At 36.8% G+C, this 27,414-nt stretch overlaps 1 protein-coding gene across 11 annotated transcripts in view; it reads right to left on the bottom strand.

The window, feature by feature from the left end:
* The window catches only part of ptprt (protein tyrosine phosphatase receptor type T), a 319,822-nt gene that overhangs the window by 104,914 nt on the left and 187,494 nt on the right, over nt 1–27,414 (bottom strand). For 5 of the 11 annotated variants that reach the window (XM_028003113.1, XM_028003117.1, XM_028003114.1 and 2 more), the window contains exons 15-17: nt 19,581–19,617; nt 15,528–15,584; nt 5,816–5,951 (exon numbers count right to left, since the gene is read on the bottom strand). In XM_028003113.1, the coding sequence (XP_027858914.1) occupies nt 5,816–5,951; nt 15,528–15,584; nt 19,581–19,617 (230 nt within the window). The remainder of the gene's footprint in view (nt 1–5,815; nt 5,952–15,527; nt 15,585–19,580; nt 19,618–27,414) is intronic. The other 6 variants (XM_028003120.1, XM_028003121.1, XM_028003123.1 and 3 more) reach the window with 2 other exon arrangements.

Here is a 27,414-nt window from a genome sequence, read left to right as displayed (position 1 = left end):
GGAAATAATTAATCAAAGAAGCTGAGGCTCATGGTAACTCTGGAGGAGCTGCACAGAATCACAGCTCAGGTGGGAGAATCGTTTGACGGAACAACTATTAGTTCCTGGTAAACCAGAAATGTGAACTTAAAGGAAAAGTTGCCAGAACAAAGTCATTGTCCTATTTACAAGTTGAACACAAACCGTATAGAAAATTCTGCGCAGTCAGCAATTATTGTTGTCAACATGCAAAACAGTGTTTGCTGAGGAGAACCAACATACTGAATACATAAAACAGTTCTTCATTGGTGCTTTGATAACATGGTCCTATCTCTCATATTCGCGGTTACAAAATAGATTATTATTCTGGGATTATTGAATGTGTGATAATAGATCATTGTAAGTATTTTACCTGCAATGGAAAATAGATCAAAGCTCCAGTTTTATTAACTCTTTGAGTTAAATAATAAATATTCATGCCACTAGATTCTAATTTACTAAAACAAAGTATTTTTTCTTTCACTTTAATATGATGCACTACATTGAATTTATTTGCCATATAAAACCAAAATAAGATGATTGTTTTATCAGGTGGTTGTTATTTGATAAAACAACAAAAACTTTGAGGTATAAATACTTTGAAGGTGTTGTATGTGCACATCATTTAGTTTTTCTATGAGTTGTGTAAACCTTTTCCAAAGTGTTTATGTGCCTCCAGTCAGATTTCTGCAGGAACTTTTGTTTCTGCACCCTGAAGCAGTCGAAGGCACCATTTAGCCAGAGGTAACACTTCTATTGTTTACTTCCTGGTTTGTGTATTTGTCCCCACGTTTTCCCTTGAAGTTTATGATCTGGAACATAAACGTGTGTGTTTATGTTCCAGATGAAATCAAAGTTAATTTTCTATTGTAGGTATGTGGAAACTTTAGATCAAAATGTTATATATATATATATATATATACTGTATATAGATAAGATTAAAATCCCCAGAAAGACTGCAGATTTTCTTATTAATTTGCAGATCCAGATATGTCATCGTTCCTCAGTTTCTCAGCTGAGGTCTGCTGTTCAGGCATTGTACACTAAAATACGCCCTTGTTTAGGGAGTAGCCGAAACATTAATTATTCATCAATTCTGCTTTCAACATTTCAATAAAAACGTGTATCTTGTGGTAGTGGCAGTTTGAGTCCTGAGGCTGTAGAAACACCAGATCCCCATTAAGACTTCAGCTGTGTCCACCGATGTTGAATTTTACATTAAATTATCAGCAACATCCCCCTCCAGCTTTGTTCAAATCCCCTCTGAAACACATGTAACAATTTCTTAAAAGAATGATCGGACAATTGGACATGCTCCCTTCCTGAAAAGTTTTGTCGCAGAATAATTTATGGGGAGTAAAAAGTGTGTAAAGCACTTTCCATTTAAAAAAGAACCTTGTCTATCCCACAGGGACAACTGGCTAAAGCGTACAGGTTTAAAATATAAATGACCAGAGAAAATGTTCTCCAACATTGTAAATGTTCTTCTGTCAGAATGCAATTCCATCTTCATTTATCTCTACTCCTTATAAATATTCTCACAAACTCGTTGTCTTATCTCGTTTTAACCCTACATAAAGTTGGAGCTTTACTTTCATGCTTCCTGTTTGCAACTTTCTTTAAAGGTGTTTTTATTACCTCTGTACTCTCCACCACTCCTGTGTTTATCTAACCAGTGTCTGACGCTAATCCCACCTCGGAGTATGGATTCATCTAAATCAGATCGTCTGGACAGCTTGTCGGCTGCATCCTTCTGAGTACAGCTGTGTTGGCCTTCTAATTGGCTTTTTAATGCACACCATGCCCTGTTAGCCGGTTAGCATTTATTAGCATACCTATTTGAACCCAGGGTCGAGAAGAGCAGATTTGCTATCAATTTTTACATTTTTCTACATTTTTTCCTTCTCTTTCATCTTCTCCCTTCCCTGAAGTCACAACATTTACTCATCTCTGTACGTCTCCTCTTTTCTTTCTGAGTTTGATGGCAATTTATCCTCTGAGTGTTTGAGATGTTCTCCATCAGCCAGAGTTTGACTCTGATGAATATTTCTCACTGACTCCATGTCCAGACTGTCTCTCTTATAATAATGTGTTCAGCCTAGAAATAGGATCCTTTTTCTTCTGGTATAATAAATCTTCCAAAATGTTCTGCTTTCCTTCCATTTGTCCTGTAACATTATCTGACAGCCTTCAACTCCACTGCATATATTCTCTAAAATTTACCTTTACACTCTGTTTTGACTAAAAGGTTTAAGTTAACCGATTAATAAAATAAACTAATTAATAGCAAATCTGTTCAAATTAATCGCGCTTAATTAGTATTGATCACTTTTCAAGGAAACGTGATAAAGATGAATCGCATCAATTACGTCGCAAATATAACAATATTGACAATAAAAGTCAAAGTTGTTGACTTTTATTGTTTATTGTGTGTTTTTAGTCAAACGCTGTTTAAAAGTGTAGAAATTGATTTTTCATGTAAAAAATGCACAATATAACTTAATTAAAAGCATGATAAACATTTTTTGGTTAAGAACATTCACTGTTTGAAAAACCGCAGCAATTAGTGTAAACTGCAGCTTCCAACATTTCTGCTTTGTTTTGAAAGCAGATCTTTCCTGAATCACATCCATTCGTCTTCAACAATATTTACAGGTTGGTATTTTTTGCTACCCAACGACCGCCGGTCTGTTTCTGCTGTCAGTTTCCCTCGGCAGTGGCCCACCTCTCGCTCCAAACGGTTGGAGCGGAGTCAGACCCTCCTGCCTCCACCGTCGCTGCCACACCGGGTTGTTTCGCCTTCAGCTGATATGTAAATGACAAACTGCTTCAGTGGTAATTAAATTCACCTTTGCTAAGAACGCAAATTAGTTTGGATTTGTCCAAAGCACCATCTGGTCAAAGCTTAAAGCAAAATGGATCATATTAGCAAGTCTTTCTTTTTATCCATTGCTAGCTTTACTGAGCAAACAGAAGTGAGGTATGGCAACAATGAGGGGACATTTTCAAATTAATTACTGCATTAATTTATTTTATAGCTTCAAAGCAGAATTTTTTTTAAAGTAGCAAGCTACTATTGCCAGTTAAAGAAATGAAAAGCTTCTAAGTCATCCCAACCAAAAACAAACAATTAGAGCCAGGAGGAAGGTCTTAGCACTGTCAATCAATCTCATGTACTTGCTGCTAAATGTGCTAATGAGGGAGAAACAACGTACTTTTACAGGAAAACTGTTTATCCACCATTGTGAATGGTTATGCTAACTAGCCTGAGCATTCGTGATAGGCTTTGCTAGCTGCAGCGTATCAGAGAGAAGGAGACAGGGATGAGCAGCGCCACACAGAGGGGTGACTGACAGCACTAAGACCCTCCTCCTGGCTCTGATTAGTTGCTTCTAGTTAGCACTTGGAGCACCAGGAGAAAGAAGATTATCTGTCTCATACAACCCTGTCACAACATACTGACAATTTGATTAAATAACAGTTACATGTTGCAGCTTAACTCAACCCACAATGTTCAAAAGAACAGAAATGCCAGAAAAAAAAAAAGAAATAATAGACAACAACCTTCTTTCCTACACATAGACACTGAAACTGGGTCGTCGCCTTGTCTGTCAAAGACGGGGCTAAGATGAACATCAGGTTTAGTCTGTACATCCATACAAAGCCTTTACCAAATGCTGCGCCTGGCTAAGACTAATATGAAGAAAAAGACACATTTCCACCAACTTAACAATAAAATCTTTTACATCAGTTAATCTCTTCATCCAACTGTATTCATGTCCTCCCTACAGGTTTACCCAAAGTTCTGCTTGGACCCAGAATGTCTTATCGTTTGCTTTGAGCAACAAAATGTAAAACTGGATTTAATGTAAACGGAATTTTAATTCTATTTATTCTAGAAAGATAATCTAATTAAGAAGATTTTGCCAATATGTTGATGGAAATTTTATTTATAAAATTTGAATTTAACATTTGATTTGCTGATTGTGCACTGATTTAGTTGGACCTTTCATCATGGTCCAAGTAGTTTTAAATGTGATCTCCAAGAACAAACTGCATATTAAGCAGTAGTTGTTGAGTTATGAAATGTTTAGTGTAATATTATTTTGTCAAGTGATATAATCTCCAGAAACCACAACAATAATGTCAAACAGAAATGGGTCCAAGTAAAACAAACTGCATAAGCAGAATGAGGAGAAGGGGATGAAGGGATGCAGAAAAGAGAAAGAGAGAAAGTAAAGGGAAGGAAGAAGGTGATGGAGGCCAGCCAGTGTGCATGTTCACCAAGACTCAGTTAGGTATTTTAATTCTAATTAAATTAAATTAATTTTAATTAAGCAAATTGTTGGAAATTGGATTATATTGGTTATATATAAATTTACCACTTTTATATATTTTTTAATTTAAATCAGAGAAGTGACTAGATTTACATTTTTGCTTTGCCTGACAAGAAAACAGTTTTTAAGCTTTTAAGGTTTCAATAATCACTTTTCATAAAAATGTATCCTCAAATTAAAAAAAAAACAAACTTGTAGCATCACTTTTTCCACTTTCAAGAATAAACACATTTACTTTTCAACATTGATAACTATTTAATGACTGGTACTAATGAGGACACTTTCAGATTGATAACGTCTCTCCCTAACTGTGTTAATACTTTCTGAACAACAATCAAATTGTGATGCTTTTTAACTTTATTTAACAGCATGAAAGGCATCAAGATTGTTGGTAGACTTTGATGTCCAACGGATGTTCAAACTTTCAGTTGAAAGTTCTAAAGAAACAGTCTAAAGAAATTCACTTTTATTTTTTGTTATGACTTGTTGAAAAAAGAAGAAATTAAAATGGTAATCTCAAACTGTTTTATCTTTTATTCATACTGAGCCAATGTTAAATTTACAGTAAGTCTTTAAGAAAGTCTCTCAAGAAAGACTATTTGACAGGACCTGTAAATCCTGCTTCCTCCCAAAATGATGCATCATGATCACAATTTGGCTACAGAGGCTACCAACTATCTTGTTAATTGTGAACAAAGCTAAAGAGTTTTTAAAATCTTACACAAGCAGCTTTAGGTCCCTTGCACACAGGAAGCTGTGGCTGCAGCTGTTTAAAACATGTTTCTTATCTAAGGCCCCATCCACATGAAGATTATTTTAGTTGTTATCTAGAAATATGTTTTGTGGTTTAGGCAGTGCATCCACGCAGATTCAGTGTCTTTTAGACCAGAAAGAATCATTTTTGAAACCAGGTTCCATAGTTGACGAATTTCCAAACGTCGATTTTAAACGATGAGGTCACAGCTCCATCTCGTTCTCTATCCTGCATCTGCCTCACTCTCACACAAACCCAACATGGTGCCGTTCGGCAGGGTTGCCAGATCTAGCAGTTTATATGTATATTTTTATTTTTTGTGGCACCATATAATTTTAAATTTAATGAACTTGCACCAGGATTTCTGTCTTACAATACCACTACACAGTGACACTTGATTGACTAAGTTCTACAGATTATTGACATTTAAAAATAAATGAATAAATTGTGCCCAATTGTGAGGAAACCTGTCTAATCTGGCAACTCTGCACTGAATTCGAAATGTGCCTGGAAAGACCTTAAATCAAACCTGGATTATACTTAACCTGCTGTGGTCTCCTTAAAAACAGAACTGGGTTTTACTGGGTTATTTATCCCTTTTTATTGTTTTCTTTTAAACTCCTCCTGTCCTGAAAACCAACCACTTCCTATGTGCACGGGTCCTGCAGCTGCTGCTCCCAACACGCCATTTGGTTTCAGTGCATACCTGCGCTTGAAGGTCAGGATGACTCCGAGGAGGATGATGATGATCATGAGACTCCCTGCGATCATGCCAGCCATTTTCACCGTGCTGTCCACCTGCTTCTCCGGCTCCATGGCGTCTGAATCCTGGGTGGATGCACCTGAGCATCCACACACACACACGCAAACACACACACAAAACGTCATATCGGTAGGCAGAATCCAGCAAATACAGTCTCAAGGAAACAAACAAACATACTTTTTACATACAAAAACAACAGACACAGTCCATGCTGCATTAATTCACACAAAGGGTCAAGTTCATGCACAAACATACAGCATACATTAGTCAGCTACAAGGGAAGGCAACATGATTAGTCCCAGTGTGAGGAGATGACTGAACATTCTTCAAAAAAGAGTTAAATAAGAGCAATGAAAGTTATGCAGGAGGATAAAATATGAAAGAGAGACAATATACAGTGGAACCCCTCCTAAATCAGCAAAAACGTCCCTATTTGCAGATTATTATTATTATTTTTTTATTTATTTGTTTTTGTAGGATACCTAAAATGTGCAGCTGAAATATCCAGGTGTTGTGCTACTTTACATGGTATTAGCTGCTGTTTACAAAGCAACCAATCCATTTTCCTCTGTGCTGCTTAGCTGTAAATGAGGACGACTGTAGATGTTGGCTTCTACAGAAGAGCCAAGATAGTTTTTACAATGCGAATTAAGATTCAAAATAAACAGTTATGAGCAGACAGTTGTGCTCCCTAACCCCGGTGACTACCGACGGTCCACTCAATATGCACATCTGAGAAGGTGGACAATTTTATTTAAACAAGAAAACTAAATACAATAAATACTTTGTTCTCACAAAAAGGACAAATTTGCATTTTTTATTTTCAAAATAGTTAATCTTTTAACCAAAAAACCCCGAAATGTAAGTTTGTTGGGTGACCAAGACATTTAGGAGTGCAAAGAATATAAGTAAAGAAAAACATTGTGGGTAAACATAAGATATGTTAGCTCCAACTTTACTTATAGTAAAAACCTAAATAAATGAATAAAGAAAGAAAATGTAGCAGACATAGCATATGAGGTATGAGATCAGAAATATTTGTATTAATGCAGAAAGTTTACAATGTGTCAAAAAGAAACAAAGGGTAAATAATCAGAAAGGCGGGAAAGGAGCTCCAAAGAAAATGTACAAAAATTATTTCATTTGTTTCTGCTGCTGAGTTTTTTAGTCGTTCAGTGTAAATTGGTTGAACAATAATGTGGAAAAAACTTAAAGTGGCTGTTTTGTGGTTACGCAGAATGTCTCTGTCTCTCCACTCGGTACGATGTACAAACGATGGACACTGCAAGGCAGAACAATTATGGTTTATTTGGAAGATATAAAGAGGTACATTATTCTTTCTTAAAATATTTTCTATGTATTTCAGATTTTTATCCAACACAACAAATCCTGCACTGAATAAAATGAAGATAAATGTAGAGGCCAGCTGAACACCTGAAGATGGATTTCCTCCCTAACCTTTTATTGAAGCCTTTCTAAGTGGATGATGCTTCAGAGAAGGCCACTTCAAGGAGTTTACTTTGTTAGCACAGTGTTCACGTAGCAAAACAATATTCAGAACGTTACAATCAGCCGAGGCCCTCGAGGGAAACATTCCCCGAAGCAACACACTGAACCAAGAATTTACTAAATTAAATAAAATATTTCAGAATACAAAAAAAATCCACAAAGGCAGATAGAAAACTGTAAATGTAAAACACAAGTTGGCTGGTCAAACAGTCCTAAACATCAATGCAGATTATTCTGGCCTCAGAAAACAGATTTTTGTGGACAGATCAACACCAACAGGTATTTACAGAAATGTGCCTGAACTGAAATATGAACAGAACATCTGTCAGGCCAGAATAAAGGATTAAATGGTCTGAAAGACAACATCTAACTCCACCTATCCTCTCAGCTGTCAGAAAGAGCTTCCTCTGTTGGAAATTTTAGGAATGTATTTTACAAAGATTGACACTGGACAGGCCAGAAAGTGACAAGGAGAAAACAAAAAGTCGAGAGAGGCACAAAGTTGAAAAGCAGAACAACTATAAATCAAGATTTTATAGGTCTCTTATTTAAAAGCCTGTGATTGTGCACATGAATGCTCCCGTTCACACTGAGCAGACTCTTGTTATAACCTTGATAGACAAAGACAGGCGATTAATAGAGTAATACTGCTGTGTGGGAGTTCAGTTAATCCCTTGTCTCTCTCATCTTCACCCCCTCTGCAATAACAACACAAGGTTGGCAGCAGTATATGCCGAACTAGCGGCTTAAGCACCTAACCTTGGCACACTTGGTAATAGCTGCCGCAGTGCTCAATGGCTGCACTGATGAGATGTTCTTATGAAATCCCTGAACGCCCTGAATGACACACCATTCACAGACGGCCTCTCCATCCTTACATGAGTTTGAAGAAAATATGTATATAAGACAAATACATCTGTCACTCTCAATCCCACGCTTCAATGCTGAAAAAGAAATGTCACTTTACCCTGAATGTTTCTTAAAAGGGATCACAGAGACATTTCAATCGAGGTCTCGATGTATTTCTCTGAAAGAGCGAATAGTGCTACTTAGAACAAGCAATGGTTCTGCTAATTATCAGTAGGCTCGATGAAACTGGGGAGATTTGTCTATTCACTTTAATATAGTTCAGATCTGAAATAGATATAAAATGTCAGAGATACTCGACTTTAGAGTGAAATTTCAAGGCTGAACATAAAATGCACAATGACCATTGATGACGCTTCAGGGTAGGCCACTTCCCTGAAGCCCATTAAGGAACTTTATGTGACCTTCTCTAAATTTTGGAATGCACATGTCCAAATGTGAATTCAATACAAAACATGTTCAATGCATTTATTGCACAAAATAAAGATGGTGCTGGCCACACCCACCGACTCAACGTTTACACTTGCAGGTGAAAATGGCTGCAAACAGATGCGCAATTATTTAACTGCACATTTTTGAAAAGCACAAGTGGCGCCTCCTGCACAACCAACAAGAATGAGGCAGGTAATTTCTGGAGGGTAAGTTGACAACAGAACACCTGGCTTTTCCAGGTTTAAATGTATCCCAGCCAGCTTCAGAGAAGCAGCAGGGATAAAAATGTTGATCTTTCTGCTTTCCACCCATTCCCACTTCATGTTGCCCTCTCTATAATCAGAGACCAGAAGTTCCTAGTTGTCCCTCAAGCACATTACGTTACACGAGAGCCTTGGGCGATCATGCAGGAGACGAGCGATCACATTTCCATGTCAGCCTGTGCCCCAGTAATTACCTCACAGGTGTATTAAAGCTCAATTTCCCCCCTGAGTGATCCACATTATGTATCAGCTGGCACGTTTCACTGTGACCCCCCATTTGTTCACACTTCACAGCCTCACGTGCTGATTGGGTTCAACAGTTCACAATGCAACAGCAGAGGACCCCATCTGGCAACGGGTTCAGCTCCATTTGACATTGCAATTGACCAGGTTGGGAGCCGTTCAGCCAATCAGGTGAACTCAGACGGCGCTCTGACCAGGACAGGAGAGATGTGAGGTAATACAAGCGAGTTCATTACAAAGGGGTGAGACCTGAGTTGAAGCAAAATACCACGGCTAAATGGGATTGATTCACAGCTGGTGGAGGAGCAACATGGAGGCTGGGGGAGCCTCATTTATAGCTATATTGTTATAACGAGCTAACAGGTGGCATATGACACTTTATGGATAAATCTTCCTTTCTTACCACCAGTGGTCCATAAAAGGAACTGTCATACCATTTATACGCCATACAAATTTTGATTTTACATAATGTTCCTTCCTGAAAGAGTAATTTACACAAGGAGACAAGAAATGAATGTAAATTACTCTTTCACTTTATACAACTATATATATACAGTATAGATAGATAGATAGATAGATAGATAGATAGATAGATAGATAGATAGATAGATAGATAGATAGATAGATAGATAGATAGATAGTAGTTATATTATCTTCCTCTTCTGCTTCCACTATTGTGATCTTTAGTATTTTGGCTAATGTACCAAAATAGTGGGAAACTCTGTCCAGCTGGCTAAATGTAGAGTTAGCATGGAAAATTCAAGTCCATAACACTATTAGCAAACAATTATTGCACTCCTAACAGTCCTTTGCAACATGAGCATTGTACACACTGATATTGAAATGACCAGTAGTGGGCGCACTTGTGCAAATGCACTAATAGCGGAGCTAACTTTTCATTTAGCACTATAGCATTTTTGCTCATTTTGAAAATGTTTATTGCATTTAGCCTTCCGTAAATATTTTTTTCTGGATAAAATCTAAAGCGCTAGTTTACTAGGCTGCTGTGTAAAATTTAAATTAAATAAATTTCAACATCTGTGTTGATGTTTATGTTGTTTATGTTCATTAGAGCAATACTCAGCAACTATCAAAACTGAAAACAGAAATGAAAGTATATCCAAAAAATCCCTTTCCATACAGGTAGGTGTGCAATAACCAATTTGATCATGTTGAGGATAATATATGATTTATTAACACAGGGTGGATATCAATATGGTTAAATGTAGAACTTTAGCATTAGCTTTCACTAAGTACTGTGTTGGTGTAGCACTTTAGTGTCAGCAGAACTAATTATTAGGCTTAGAGCAGGTAAACATTTGGCTAGCGGTGCCCACCACTGTCGATGGCAGGATATTAGCAATATATTGGTTTGCCTTAGTGTTAGCTGTGTACTTTAGCCGTCTTCTCATTAGAAATACCAAAGCCATGAAGAGGGGTCATTTTTTTTACATAAATGTATTCAGTTCTGATTAGATTTTGTTTCTTAAATCTTGGAAAGTGACACATTTCTAATTACTTCATTATTTGATAGATATTCAGCTCTTCAGTCAAGGCACAAGGTTTAGGAGTATTTCTGATCAATTGTAAAATTTCCATTTGAGATTATAACTTTAAAAGGTGACCAATAAACATGGCCAATGTTGAACAAGTCTTCTTATTTCTACTATTTATTTATAAACTGTTTTTCTTGTAATTACTGCAAGATCCACAGAGAAGAGGTGAGACTCTTAATGCTTGAAAGAGTCTTGAAACTATTTGTTCTGGAGAGAAGATGAAATGTGGAAGTAAGAGGTTTAACTGCTCCGGCTGCCGCTGTGGACCCCAGACTTCAGTCGCTTGGCCTTCCTAGTGACCGTCTGCTCACCCCAGGGGAATACTGCTACTGTACACATGAATGAGCAACTTACTGCAGGAAAACGGAAACTGGTACACAAATAATACACTAATGAAGTTTTAAGTGAATCTGCAATGGTTTACAGAACTGGAAAGAAGATTCTTGTTTGTTTCTGCATTTTCATTTTAGCTTGTTGAACACAAACAGTTCATCCGAAAAGTTTTCACAATGTTTCATTTTTATCTGTTTCCTTAAACTTTTTCACACAATTACCCCATTTTGAAAATGTGGAATTTTGTTATGTTTACAGTGTAGTTTTTATTAGTAAAACATTTGATCTTTTTCTCCCACATAAATATTCTTTAAAACAATGACACTACACGGCTTGATGGATATTTTATAATGCAAAATATAAATTAATATCTCCATTTGATAATACTGGCTGCCTATTTTAGAGGAATCCTGTGAAACATCTCGGGCCTGAGAACATTTGTCTAATATCATTTTAACTTATACATCTCTTGTCTTGCAGTTTTTTCATCCTGTTTTTATTTCGCTCACTTCGTGAGCACAATAAAATTACTAGGGAGGAATTAGGGGTAAAGCCAGAGATATTAAAAACATAATCTGATCCAAATAGAGAGAAGATTGATTCTCCCAGCTAGCGATGTTCTGCAGCACCACAGGATAGCATATTAAAATGGGAGTTCTCTTGCTGTGTGTGATTTTGTGCATGCCTGTGTCTGTGTCGGACGATGAGACGTTTGAGACCATCTTATAAGTGTTAGTGAAATTATGAGATAAAATTAAAGTTTATTTTAAGAATTTGTGCAGTTTTTGTGTGAAGACAGAGTCAATCTTTTACCTGAATGTAAGCTATAAGTTGTAGATGTAAGTTGTTTCTTCCTGCTGTGTTTGAGTGACCTGGATGGATGAGTCTGATCTGAATGTTTAGTTTGGGGCTTTGTTTTTTGACCAGCTTTGGGTGGCTTCCTCTGTGGATTAGTGTTAGTATGGCTTAGCATGTTTAACAAGATTATTCATCTGAAATAAACCACACTGCTCTATCTGATCTATAATATGCACTCCCGGTGTTTATATGACCAAACCAGACCACCAGAGCTACATATGGCCTGCTAGCTTTAGCCTATCTGTACATCTAAAGGGAGAGTATTTTTATCCAGATAATGAATAAATATATTTTAAAACGGAGGTTAAGGGTCAAAGCACATGTGCGCTTCAATGCTAAAATCACTGCTCCATATGGTGCCCAGACATGACAACTACAGCAGATTCAAAGTGTCTTGTTTTCTGGTCTAAATAGTAACACGATGTCAAAATGTGAAATTTTCCACTAAAAAAATCTGAAAATATCAGCAGTTTCCACATTGCGGTCTTGTGTAAATAAAGTCTAAATCACATTACTTTTGAATTATAGCTACGCTGTGATGCAGTTAATAGCAACCCTCCAGAAGTCAGGATATTGCTGCAAAACCCCAAACACCTCATGGACTAACATGAGGCTGTATTTATGCTAAACCAATGTAACAATTAATGAATAGTGAATAAAAGAGAGAATTCTCAAAGTTGATGTTTCTTTACATATTTTTTCAGTACTTTGAGGACATTGAATGTCCTGCTCTGGTCCAAACGTTTCAAGACATTTTTCACTTTTCATTGTGCTTCTATTTTCCCGGTCATGTATTTTTGTATTTACAGATGGTGTACAAGATTTCACAATCAAGTTTTTAAGATTCACAGGACTCTTGTGAAGTGGAGCAGATGGGTGATTCACCAATCTGTCTGTCTGCTGGAATAATGCAATGCATTTGTTTGAACACAAAAATAGGAAAAAACAATATTTCATGGGCGGGAGTCGATCTGTGCTGCCGTCTTTTCTCTTATTTTGAACTTTGATGTCGGTTTCTTCCAGTCTGTCTTTGTTGTTGAAGCTGTTTCTCATTCCATCTCTTTTTCCCTTAAGAATTTAGTGAGTGTGCCTTTCTTGTTTGCCTTTCTCTTAATCTATTTTATGTGTCAACTCTAAACTCGGTTGAATGTTGCTTGCTGACTGTGCAGCTACTTAAAAAGCACTTCATCCTTTGTTTGTTGGTAGTATGCCCTTAAAATGTCATATCCTCCCCAGATATTCACCTACAAACATCTTCTCCCCTTTTCAGAGTCTGACTCAATCTGCTGCAAATTTAGAGGGCGACCTGACTTACTAGGGTGGAAGCAGGAAGCACGTTGTCATTATTTAAGAAAACAGAGAGATGAGAATAAGGTGTACCGAGTCAAACCAAACAAATCAGACATCAGTCAAAATTGCAGGTTTAAACTGCAGTCAGATCTCAGAGTTGACCTTAAACAAATGCTGATGGTAAGCAACCTGTTGCATCAGTATTGCAGAGCAGCAGAGTCAGTTACAACATGACTCTGTACAGAACCAATTAGAACCGACCTCAGGACTAATGGTAACAGCAATTGAAGCTGACACAAAACACCAAGGTGTTTATGAGAAATGGGTTTGATGCATCAAAAGGTCATACAATCACAATCGACGTAGAAATCCTATTCCTCATTCGGCATGCCGAGTGCTGAAGCACTCTAAAGGCATTTCTTTTTATCTTTTCATTTCAGTGAGTTTTTAGTTTGCTTCTCCTCCCACAGTGTTGAAAGCAACCATATGGAAAATACATCAAAACAAATGGCTGTCAGAAACGATGTGCCATGGTTTGTCCTTGCAATACTTCACACACTATTGATGAAATTTGCATAACACTTTATGCAGACATTCATATAGAGTACAATGGGCTTGGTTCACTGTGGCGCTCCAGAGATCAGCCGTACCTTACAGCACTGAATTTAAAACTGAACTGACATGTTTTAAAAATGTAATGGTGGACACTGATCACACTATAAGGCTTTCATGTTAGCATCAATAATTGATCATTATTTTTGTTTCTAATGTCTAAAATAACCCAGTGGCATGGCACAGTTTTCACTCCACACCATTGTTGTTTATTTTTACGCAGTTATGAGGCGCAGCAGCCAAACCTGAAGCTGCTGCTGTCCAAGTTGTTGCTAGGTAACCAAAGAGTGACCTAGCTTAGCTAAAGCCTTTCCACGGCTTACATCTCCCAGAATGCTGTGCGGCACTGAATCAGACTTCAGGGAAATGATTAAATATTCTATCAGACGTATTATCTTTTGATATTATTGCTCACGTCTCCATCATGATCTATATTGTTATTGATCTATAGGCCAACCACATTTTCAGGCGTTTTGAATGTTTCACTATAGAAAATGTATCTTAAAGTGCGGTGATGCCACATACTACCTAGCACACTTAGCATTCAGGTTTAAACTGGTTTTATGTCCATCGCTTTATTTACCAACTGATGCTCTAAAAAAACAGCGGCATGAAAATTCTGACAATTTCATCAATCAATGAAGGAACCAGAGATGCCCAGGACAGAGTGTGAAAGTGAACTTAAACCGGGAGAAAAGGATGTTTGGTCACCACAGGATTTACCAATAAAGCTAAATATGAAGCTAATGCAGCAGCAGTATTTAACCAAGTTAAATAACAGAATTTTAACCAACATTAATAACCATTCAAACGTCTTTTGGTAAAATGTTGAGTTGCCTGTGAAGTCAGTGAAGTCCAGCAGGCTTTCATAGACATTCTGACATTCAGTTAAATGTTTCTTTCAAAGGACATAATTCATCCAACACCAAACACCAGTTTTATTTCAGCGTTTACACAATCATCTTGCACTTTCATTTTCCACAGATTTTAATGTCTAGACTTGACATGCAGCAGGAAAAACAGGTATTTAGCATTCATAAAGAGTCAGGGAAAAGGTCTAAGAGTAAAACGAAAGCAGGAAACTAACAATGAGCTGCATGGTACTGTGAACGAAAAGTTTTCATTTTTATGTAAATGACGGCTGCCATCATCCCTTGCTGTTTCATCAAGTATTCAGTTGGCCTTCGTTGAATTCGGACACAAAATACAGGCAAATAGGCTGCGGATGGTTGTTTACATTGTGCACTTAGGTGATATGAAATTATAGAGTTTAATCTTTTATGGAGGTGATCTTTGGTGTTTGCTCACTTTTAAATGAAACATTTTTTATTAGATGAAACAAATACCAACACTTGTGATTCCATCGCAATCAGTAGACTGTTATCTGTGTAGCATAGCTTCACTGAAGTATGTGGGCTTACATGCAAGACAGAGTTGAGGTTCAACCACAGCCAGCAACATCCGAAGCAGAGCAGACATGCAAACGAATGCAGTAAGATGAAGATGAGGAGGAACAACAACCAAGGAGCCCCAAAAAATGAAAAACCAAGACAAATTGGAAACAGAGGGATAAAGTGGAGGAGGTGTAGGGCAGGAAACAACCAAAATGAATTATTGTTTTGTGTCGTGTTTATGGTTGTGCTGTGACATAACATAGGGAAGAAGATATTCTGCCTATAAAGAAATAATCACCTTCGCTTGGGATGACTAGAATGTACGGCGTTGTTATTTGTCCTCTACCTATTACCACTAAGGCCAAGGGCCGCACGTCCCCGCCGGAAAGCATGAGAGAGAGAGGGAAGAGAGAAAAACAAACAACAACAAAAAAAAGGAAAAGAAAGAAGAAAAAAGTCTAAGAAAAAAGATATATCGTTTTATTTATCAGTTTCATTAGATCTCCCTGCTTTGATCTGTCTAAGGAGAGAAACTGCAGCAGTGAGAGATGGTGCTAGCACAATGAAATCAATAGCATTTAGCTGGGATATGACTGGTCTGTTTGCCAAGAAAAAAAACTGTCAATGAGCAATCTGAGTGGCTTATTACCAGGCCTGACAGATGTGTCGAATATGCCTATTTAGTAAAGAGCCGACAGCGAATGCAGATGTGGTGTTAGGAGTTAACATCGGAGTCGGTCGAGAGTCAGCCTGAGCTGACGGGTTAATAGAAACAAAGGGACAAGAAAATGGAGGAAAGAAAGAGATGGTAAAAAAAAACTAAAAAACTTTGTGGCAACTTAGAGAAAAAAGAATCAGATTTCTGCTGGTAAACAGTTTTCACTTTTAAGGGAGAGATAATCTATTCGAATTCAAATTGTAGATTGATTGAACGATATTTATTGAAGAGGTAAAACTATGAAAGTGGCCTAATGTTCAAACCACTGCAAAAACACTAAATCTTACCAAGTCATTTTCTTTAGTTTCTAGTGCAAATATCTCTGTTTACTCAAATGAAGAGACGACTAACTTACAAGTAGCTTTTCAGTAAGATATAAGATAAGATAAGATTTATTTGTCATTGTCATCAACAGATTACAACGAGATTGAGATTTGCTCGACTTGAGTTAAGATGCAGGTTATGTGTATATTCATAATATACAAAGATAAAGAAATAAATAGTACAAAATGAGAAATAAACAGACATCAGAAGATGGTTGCAGTGCCTGGAGGTGTCGCAACAGAATTGACATTTTTAACAAAGTGGTGTCAAGAGCAGAAGTTCTTGTGCCTTTGAATTTAGTGCCATGATTGCCATCGGGTAAAAACTGTTTTTTAGGCGATTTGTATATATATTAGCTTGTCAGTAATTCATGGATATTAATAAAAAGTACCGGTTACGCAGACAGAATATTTCACTTGTAACATGAGAAAAATATGTTGTAAGTCAAATTATCTGCCAGTGGAAGTAATACTTTTTTATCAATATTAATTTATTGACTTAGAACACATGTCTTCTAAGTTAGCTTCATCTTATTTCACATGTACTAAAATATTTGCACTAGAAACTAAACGCAAACTACTTTTTTTTTGCAGTGCAATGATTACATAAAGGAACTAAAACACCTGTCATAAACAGCAGGTCCCATCAAAAGCTCAAGTTTGGATCCATGAGGCATATTTTGTGTTTGCTGACCTGCAGTCACTCCTGAGCTCCGGTGCAGCTCCTTGTGCATCACAAAGTTTGTTTCCCTCAATTAAATTTTTTTAAACCAGACTGTAAATTTTAAGGACTTACTTCTTTTACTTAATTCTCAGTTCAAATAAAAATTAAACAGTCATGTTTGGTAGATATTTGTTCCTTATGAAGCTGAAACACCTCAGTTTCTTCAGGTGGATTTGCCAAACCTGCTGTCAGAAAATGTTTGTCTACTTCAGGGAGTGAAAATGTCTGTATCCATAAAAATGACAACTTTGTATTTCTCTCAAATGCATTTTAAAAAGGCAAAAGAAAGATTTAAATTCAGACTCTATGGGCTGATGAGGGGGAAGTAAAACTGAGTCAGGATGGAGAGAAAGAAAACAGGACAGGTGTTCAGAGAGTTTCCCTACATACTAAATATTAAGCACACACATTTCTGTGCCTCTTTTACTGATGCATATTAATTTCATATCAAATTATGGATCAGTTAGATTTCTAACATTAAACAAGGATCTAATGCAGCCAGATGCTGATGATTTCTTCAAGTTTTTAGTTCCCATTTAAGTAAATGCCTGCAAATATGTAGTAGGATAAACTACAGATGCAGCAGCAACTGGAGAAAATTAATCAAAAACTAACTGACAGGATAGAGTTTAGAGTTTGTGATGTTGAGTCATTAAAGTTAATATTACCTGCAGTTTGATTGTTATTAGTTTCTGTTTTCAGTTGAGCTGTGTGTAATGAACTGACTATTTTACTACAGACAAATCCAAAGTTTTAAACCATGAGATAGTTTGTCTAATGATAGATTTATAATATCCTTCAGTTTAAAGTAAAAAATTGATGTAAATATCCTTTAAACTTTCAAAAATCTGCTGAGGTTGTAAGAAAAAAAAATATTTCAAAGGTTCAATTCAGCCTCAGGCCATACAGACAAAACATGTTTTAATAATGTGAGTACAGCAAATCCAAATCCCAGACCTAATAACCAGACAGCAGATGTGTTTCATTTAAAGTTTTACAGTCAGAGGCCTTGATTTGTGATGATTTTCATTCAAGTTTGAAATGCTCCTGCAAGTGAAGCGTTGCTACTTTTAAAGAAATTCAGTTTTAAAGCTCTTGAACATTGGATTTCTTATATGCCAACTAATTTCAAAAGCATATCATGCTTATAAAATGTGCGTCTGCTGCAGTGAAATGAACTGATTTCCATATCTGACTCATCTCGTCCACAGCAGACTATTCAACTGAAACACTAGTGGGTGAATGTTTCACAAAACTCAAAGAAAATGTCTTTTATAGAGAAGTTAAATTTTGTAGAGATCAATATTTTGGACTAGTACAGGACTGGACCGAGGAAACAGAGGTGGATTTTGGAGAAAAACTTAATATTATCAGCACTTTACTCAAGATTGAAGAACATTTTGCTAGAAGGCCAAGACAGGAGGAAAGGAGAGGCTTTGGACAAACATCAGCTGAAACCTCAGATGTTCTCTGAAAAGATCCTGAACACAAACTTCCTGTCAATATCAGAAAATATCAGATAATACTGATATTTTTTCTTACAATGGAAAATGTTAAGTAAAAATCATTCAGTTTTTATGATAAAAACCGAATGATTTTTTTCTCATCTTGCAAAATTCTCTGATTGGAGTAAAAAGACAGACTCGATTTTTCACTGAACATGTCTAAGTTCCTCAAAGTGACCATCTGCACTGCCACTCATCACTTCCCACTTTAAAACTTTCAAGTCCTTTTAAATTAGATGTGGACTTGAATTTTTGAAAATTAACTATTTTAAAAAGAAAAGTTTGCCATTTGTGTTTTGAAGAGAGCCACAAAGTAAAAAGCATGTCTAATCTGACACACACAAACATGCAGACAGTCAGTGTCTACACACCCATTATAATAGCTATAACCTAACCAAAACAAACAAAAAAACCATTTGGTATGATAGATGAAGAAAAAAGCTATAAGAGAAAGAAATGTGCACAAATGAGTAATAAAGCCTTGATGTTCTGTGGATGAGACAGAAACAGAGATTGAAAATGTGGAAAAATCAAATCAATGCTTGATGCAGATGAAAAATGGGATAGAAAAAAAAACAGAAGGTGAGAAAAATCAATAGCAAGCTGAAAAGCTTCCAAAGCACACTGCCCAGCACACGAATGGGCGTATCTGCAAAAGATGAGCAGCAAATAAAGATTTGAGACACGGAGAGCCAGGCAGAATGGGGTGGAATCAGAAACGCTTCAGCATCCGTCCACTGGGTCTAATGAAGCTGATCGAACAGTCTACTGCAACTCTGATCTTTAAACACTGGTGAACAACACGGATGTGGCATGAGATGACAGAAGGAGAGCCGGATACAGGAAAAGGAGAAGAGTGTGAGAAACATTGGAGCAGAAGAGATGGACAGAGATGCTGCGGAAGAAAAGCATGCAGGATCACATGGTTGTGAATAGTTGGCCTTTTTCTGCAGTGTGTGAGTGTTTGTCTCTTCTAACTAACTCCTACAGGTCGACATGACAACAAAACTACAACATGATCACTGGAATAACAAAAATAATACTTTAGTGTTGCTATGTATCAATGGAAGGGTGCTCATACCTTTGCGAGCCAGACGGACGCAGTTGATTTTGGTTTCCTGTGAAGAAAAAAAACACACAAGTTGAGGTCTATCACATAGAAAAACTCAAATATTCCATTAAGTTGAGAAATTAACACATTGAAGTTTCCAACAAGATCATTTTTGTATTATTTCACGGTGAGTAAACTTTCCATTTATCTACTTTGCTCCTTTTAATGGCACATATCTCACTCTTGTTCTACTACAGCACTGGTAGATGAAGGAGTGCCTCAAGGCTCTTCCTTCACACCACTGCTGTTTCTTTAACATACAACAGTCCAATGTGGTTCAAATATTCCAGTTTGGTCTCAGAGTTCATTCATTTATGTTGCAAATTAACCATGGACCTTTCTGTCAACTAATCTGGAAAGATACAGAAAAGCTCTGGAAAAGCTTTATGTGGGTTATCAGTATTATAACTACTACTATTGAATATTCTTAACTTTAAATGTTGCACTGCCAAACGTTTCAGACACTAGACTATATGTAGGAATTGTACTCAGCTGTAAAATCTTTTATTCTTTTACTGAAACTAAAATTCTGGTGACTTGGTATTCTTTTTGGGACAGAACATCTTTAAACCATTTAATAACAATTATGGGATTCTTGCAGAGAAACATTTTGCCAAATGGTTTCCCTCTGGAGTTGAATCCAAATACCTGCTGTTAGGGTCTTGGCTTGTTTTTTTGTTGTTATTTTTTTAGTTTTATTAATTTGTTTTGTGTGTTTTGTCTTAGTTTTATCTATTATATTTAGATCTGCCTTATTTCTGTTTCAGTTCAGATCAATCTGTTCTTCCTTTACTCCACCTGCTGCAGGCATGCCACACAGTAAGGCTGTTCCACACACATGTACAGCATGACTTATATTTGCAGACATCTGTTTTTGCAAATCAAATGATAATCTTTCAAATTTGAAGCCTAAACATGCAGTATGTTGAAAAATGCCTGCATGGCAGGATTAGCATCTGGTTTTCTTGAAATTTTAATCTTTTGACAGTTCTGCATGAAAAAAGGGAAGAGAAACAGAAAGTGGAAGATCTTTCAGATGTTCAGTTTTTACATGTTATATTTGGAAATTAAATAAAACATGTAAAGTCAAAATAATCAGACTTTATTGCGAGATGATGTTTAGTTGGATAGTGAAACATTATGCAGGTTAATGTCATTATAATTAACAAAAGCAACATTTCTAGAACTAGAATATTATTTTATCTACATAAAAAAATGCATTTGATCTTTTTATCAACTTAATTGTAATTTAATGGCTGAAATAAGTTAGAATATGACTTATGTTTTAGTAAATTTAAGTTTTTAAAATTGGTTAAAATTTGATCTTTTAATTTAGATCAAATTAGACGAGGGACGGGCTGCACAGTGGCGCAGTTGGTAGCACTGCTGGCAGCAAGAAGGTCCTGGGTTCGATTCCCGGCCGGGGTCTTTCTGCATGGAGTTTGCATGTTCTCCCTGTGCATCTCTCCGGGTACTCCGGCTTCCTCCCACAGTCCAAAAACATGACTGTCAGGTCAATTGGTTTCTCTAAATTCTCCCTAGGTGTGAGTGTGTGTGTGCATGGTTGTTTGTCCTGTATGTCTCTGTGTTGCCCTGCGACAGACTGGCGACCTGTCCAGGGTGAACCCCGCCTCTCGCCCGGAACGTAGCTGGAGATGGGCACCAGCAACCCTCCCGACCCCATTAGGGACAAGGGTGAACAGAAAATGGATGGATAGACGAGGGACTTTTAACTAAAACACTGTTAGAAATGAATACTTCAAGACTATTTTTCCTTTTTTGAGCAGATTATATACAAACATTATGTATATAGCTAAATTTGTTTTAAAAAATTGTTCAACAGCAATTTTATTTTCCTATTAATGGTCGCAAAGAGAAAAGGATCAGCTCAAGTCTCCATTACTTTGGACATTTTGCTGTTTTGTGAGGAAACACTGATGCGAAAATTTGGGCCGAAAACATCCGATATTATTTGCTGTTTTGGTTGCCAAGCAATATTTACTAGTATTAGATATATATTTTACTACTATTAGAGACAAAAGACATAGTGCATGTTTCAGGATGGAGTGACTTTTACAAGCATAACACTAAATTTGTTTCAGAGATGCATCTCCACTTCCATCTTCCTCATATTGTTTATTTCACAGTTTTCCACTTCTGCCTGACTGGCACGAGGATTTATCCAGTTAGACTTCAGAGATCCACTGATGGTGACTTTATGCAACCAAAGTCAGGAATGTAACCGTCTCCATTTGCCTTTCATTGGGTCTCAACAAAGGATTTAATTAAAATCAATTTTTATATCAAAAATTTGAAACACTCATTCAAGCTCATTAAAATTCATAAACGGTCCACAGAATTATCAGAGTTGTTTTTTTTTTTACAGCAATGTACACTGCTTGAATGTGAGCAAAAGCCTCTGAGCGCTACAAAGAGGATGTTCCTCTCCTGTCAACAGACAAAGAATAAAAGTGCATTTAGAGATTTTGGAGTCTGAGTGCATCTTGATTGACAGCGACTGTCAGAAGGTAAAATCTCTCTCCTGGAAACTCCAAAACTGGCACTCTGAAGCTTGTTTAGTGTGTGTGTGTGCCCCTGTGTAAGTGTGTGTGTGTGGCGGGGGTGAGTGACATTGATTGTCGGAGTAGCCTGGCCAACCCCTGAGGCTTTTTACTTGTCAGGAAGGTGTCTGGCTGGCTTCTTCGCGGCGAGGAGGAGCATGTTTCTCCATGCATGTCACAGTTCCCTTTTGTTTTCTGCCATTTCTTGCCCAATTTCTTTGTCCTCTTCCTCCTCCGCAATCCTTCCTCTTCAACAATTCCAACTTTGCAGAATTTTCTCCCCCCAGATACCTCTTCATCTACCTCTGAAATTCACTTCCTGTCTTTCGTCCATTTAACAGACGCTTTGGTCTGGTTTGAAATTTACTGATTGTGCACAAGTGGCTCAAAGAAAATGCTTCACGTTTCCATGAATTTTAATTTTATTTTATTTTTATGAATCTCAGCATTGAAGTACAACTATTACCACCCTGTGAACTGTGTTGTGCACAAACCCATTGCAGTAATCTCCATCATGCGTGGTGTTATTTTGTGCACACTTTGATTCTAACCACATTTGTAACTTGGTGGCAGGTAACTGTGGATTTTGACAACATTAAACTGTTCCTTTGGAACATAAGTGACTGTTGCCAGCGTGGTTAGGTTTTTAGGTTACACAATATAAAAATCATTTGTAAAATATTTTGTGAACTATTTTGGTACCGTAGGCCTATAATGTTTTGGGGATTGCACATCCTGTTTATTAATTTTAAACTGATCTATACAAACTAAAGGTCTTTGCCTTAAACAAGCTGCCAAAAATCAACAAACAAGCCCAAAAATCCAAGTTCACACAATAAACTAACATCACAATGAGTTTTTAAATTGTTTAACAGTAAATACTTTATCCTGAAAATAAAGATTGAATTTTCAAGTAACAACTTCTACCAAAACAAATCAGCACTGATCATGGAGACAGAATAAGAAATGTCATAGTGTCAGATTTTAGTGGTTAGACTTCTCTTTCTCCCACTAGCCCTGTTGGTTTCGGTTGTATTTACCCAGAATGCCCTGCGCTGTTGTTCATTTACAGCTTTTGAGCAGTAAATGGCTGCACCAAACACAGATTATTTTTGGTTCACAACAGAGTTTGATTACTTGTTCACACCTCACCAAACGAACCGGGCTTTTTAGACAAACAGTCTGGCGTTCGATTAAAGCGGATTGAGTAGGGCTGATGTGAATGCAGCTTACAGTTAAAAAAGCTAGTTTGGTTCTAACTTTATCATTTTTTACATTATACTTTTACTGTGAATTTATCAAGCTCACTTGAAAACATTGCTTGAATTTACAAATTACATTAAGGTGATTTATTCTCACTAGTTTAAAATAAATCACTAAGGTTGTATATTTTACCATTTTATTTCTTCCTTTCAGGGAATTAAAACAGAATAATTGAAAACTATAATATCTGAAACTTTTGTAAGGAAATTAACTTTTTTTTATCTTTGTTTCTCATTTCTTTTTTTTCTTCTAATCTGATTTCACATCATTTAATTGTTGATTCTGTGAAAATAAATCTCATACTAAATGGAAGAAGAGTAGAATTGGTATATTTTTAATAAACATGTACGAGTAGACACGTATAAGGTGAATGGCTTATGAATTATTTTTATTTGCCTTTGTTTTGAATTTCTTTGAAAGGCTGATTGACTAACAACAGTTATTATTATTATTATTATTATTATTATTATTATTATTATTATTATTATTATTATGTGTGTTTTAGACTGAATAAACTATAAACAATAAATGAGGCAACTCAGTCTCCTGGAAAAGGTAGATTTTGCTCGGAGGAAAGTCAACCTTAGAAAGAGACGGAAGTTTTAGGGTTAAAAGTTGCATCAGTGCAACGAGGAGCTGCTCAGGCTGGGAGGGAAGAATAAAAAGCACCAAAGACACATGTTTCAACTTCAACTCAGACTATGTTGGAGCAGAAAATATACATTTTGTGAAAGAGTGTTGCCTTTCAGTTTACTAGACAGCCTCGCTATATTTTTCCACCTGCACTTTCCCCTCTGCAGTTATTTCCTTTAACCCTGACTTGCTTCTATTATTGCCTCAAGTGATAAACTCTCTTCACTTGTTATAGTTTCACCCCCTCCCACCACATCTCTCCTCATCCCAGAGTCCCAAATCCTTCCACTTGTCTTCCTTACAGCCCGAGGCAAACCGTTCCTGTGTGTGTTTGTGGGACATTGCATGACACTGAAAGACATGGAGATTGCTGTTGGTAGGTTGTTTTACTTGTTCAGATGAGAGACTGGCATCCAGCTGACTATATTTGTATTTTTCCTTGTAAAAATACAAATATACCGACCATTTAAATCCAAAATTTCAGATCCGTTACAATATATTATGGGTTAGAGTCCTACTTTTTCCATTAACACCCGATAAATAAAATATTCTGAGTTCAAAAACAGAAACAGATTTACAAGTTTGAGTGAAATTTAACTTTCTTTATGTTTCTTTTAACTAAAGATTTTTGTTTACCTGTCTGACATTAGACTGAACCTTTATTATGAAATGTAGAAATAATTGATCATTTTTGAGTGATTCTAACTTAAAAAAAAAGATTTATTCACAATTAAGTAATTGATGTAAACTAGATTTAGATGAGATAAGAGATAAGTAAATATTAGCTAACTAAATTTTGAATGTAAACAAGCTTGTGTGACTGTATTTGAATTGGTGTTAACTTTCAGTGTAGATAAACCATTCATGAACTTTGAGTTCATGAATGAGTTAGAAAAATGCTACAATTAGCTATTTTTATGGAATATAATTTGAGTATCTCAAACTTTATTTGTTGTGTGGGTTAGATGTTACTGTATTGTAACATCTAAATTAAAATTTAAACCAAAACCAAAAATGTTTTTTAACTAGGGATGTGCTGTGGTGGCGCAGGGGTTAAGAACAACCCACATGAGGAGGCCTCAGTCCTGGACGCAGGTTCGATTCCCGGCCTGGCGATCTTTGCCGCATGTCTTCCCCCTTCTACCATTACCCACTTTCCTGTCAATTAACTATCAAATAAAGGCCACTAGAAAAAAAAACTAACTGATATTTCAGTGGTTTTCAGTTTTAAATTTAAGTCATTTTCATTGAAAGGTATTTAAATGTTAAATTTAGATGAACATGAACAAATTCCCAGAATTAAACTCATTGTTTGAGCCGCCTAAATTATGCAAAATCAGGTTTTTGCAGGATTGTTTCTGGTACCAATAAAAAAGGATTGTTTATGTTTGATCCAACATGGTGACAAGATAAAAGGGGAATATTATTAGCAGGACAGAAGTGAAAGGGAACACAATGTGAGCGAAAGTGATGACAAGAGAAAAAAAAGGAAAATAAAAACAAAGTGGGAGGACATTCGTGGGAGGAATAAGAAAAAGGTACAGTCCAGGAGGGATTTAAAGCACTGAAACAAAAGAAAAAATATATAACCGCAAAGAATACAGAAAAAAGGAGTGGATAAAGAAGAGTATGAAGAAATAAATGAGAAAAGAGGGAAACATTTTACTGGTTTGAAGGTGGAGAATGTTAAAATATTACACATGAAAAACCGTAACGATGTTTTTTGTGTCAGAAGCAGCAGCGCTGTAGAGCTTGAGAGTGGGTGGATTGAGGGAACAATTCTTCCTAAATGTTCTCCTGAGAGGTGGTGACAGAAAATGAAAGACAGAGGAAGGTGTGGCACTTGTTTTGATGGACAGATGGATGTCGGAGGAGGGGAAAAATAAAATAGCGGGATTATCTGAGACTGGCAGGGAATGAGAAGCACTTTCATCCATAGGATCAAACTCTGTCACACCAACATCGTCTTGTTAGATGCAAATGAGGAAAATAAGAAAACGTCTGCAGCTGCAGGGAAAAGTGACACCGACTCCTGCGGATGTGACTGACAGAACAAGAAATAAAATAAACGCACTTTGTGAGGGGAGCAGATAAAGTAAATCCTTGATTGACAAATATCACCTCTCACCTTTCTGCAGCTATAATGAAGAGACTACAGCTCTAGGCTAAAGAATTTAAACAAACTCATCGTCGCGCCCAGAGGAGGCCCAGCGGCTGGGAAACGGAAAATAAAACCTGGTCAGAGTTGTATCTCTGAGTTCAGGAAAATAACAGCAACAGTTTCATACTAGGAATGAGAACATGGCCAGAATACATAAATACAGTCATGAATAATCCAACTGGGTGCCCATTTTCTAAGCCTGACTTCCCCATCAAATCATCTGAGTTATGGTGGCTGAACAGGTCCACTTATATTTCTATTTACTTTTTCCACTACCACCCTCCCAGCACACCCACAATTTTCCACTCCATGATCTGGACAAATCTAACGCTGATTGGATTGACTGCGATCCAATCAAATATGGACCCCAAAGTGACCGGATTTAAGGTCTGAACACGAGCAGAAGCACTCAGCGCCTAAATGCATCCGCTCACAGTGGCTCAGTCAAGCGGGAACAACACACTCTCTCCCACATTGTCCGTCTCCGTATGAGTGCATTGTGGGAACTCTGCCGTCTGAAGGAGGATATTGCACCACGGCGCTGGCCAACTCACCGGGCATTGCTCTCCGCGCACCGAGTTACCGTGGTTACGGTGGTGGAAAATTAAAACGGTTCTCACAGGGGTTTAAATTATGATGGAGATTCAAGAAGTTAGAGCCTTGAAATACTTCTGAGGAGGAAACAGGTGGGGGAGTTGGTATCAGTAGATGGTGAAATTAATGGATTAAAAAAGGGGCAGCGCAAGAAAAACTTTGTTTTCTTCCCTTAAAAACGTTTTAGAGTAGTAAAATTATTTTCTAATTATATTTGTCAGCTATAACCTCGTATGGATGTGGCAAAGACACTCCTAAAAACTGATAATATGACAACTTTTAATGAAGCTTTTAAAGAACTGAAACTGCATCGTAAGTTGTTTTTTTTAAACCAAGAGACATTTAATGAAGCTGTAGAAGTTGCTACTAAGTAAAACTATAAAATAGCATTTAAAACAAATTCTTTCTGGCAGTTGACATTTTCAGTTTGGGAATAATTCAAATTCTTGGGACATATTAGCATTAAATTTCAGAAATATTACAACAAACAGTTTTAGGAAATCACTTATGCAATGGCTATTAGATAATAACAATTATACTGATGTCTTGAATAATTTTTAAAATAATGTTTTTTCATGCTTTTTTTTCTTTT

The sequence above is a fragment of the Xiphophorus couchianus genome, chromosome 20 (genome assembly GCF_001444195.1).
Source record: "Xiphophorus couchianus chromosome 20, X_couchianus-1.0, whole genome shotgun sequence".
Taxonomy (NCBI): Eukaryota; Metazoa; Chordata; class Actinopteri; order Cyprinodontiformes; family Poeciliidae; genus Xiphophorus; species Xiphophorus couchianus.
The sequence above is the reverse complement of the archived record's forward strand: the minus strand, read 5'-3'. Positions and strand labels throughout refer to the sequence as shown.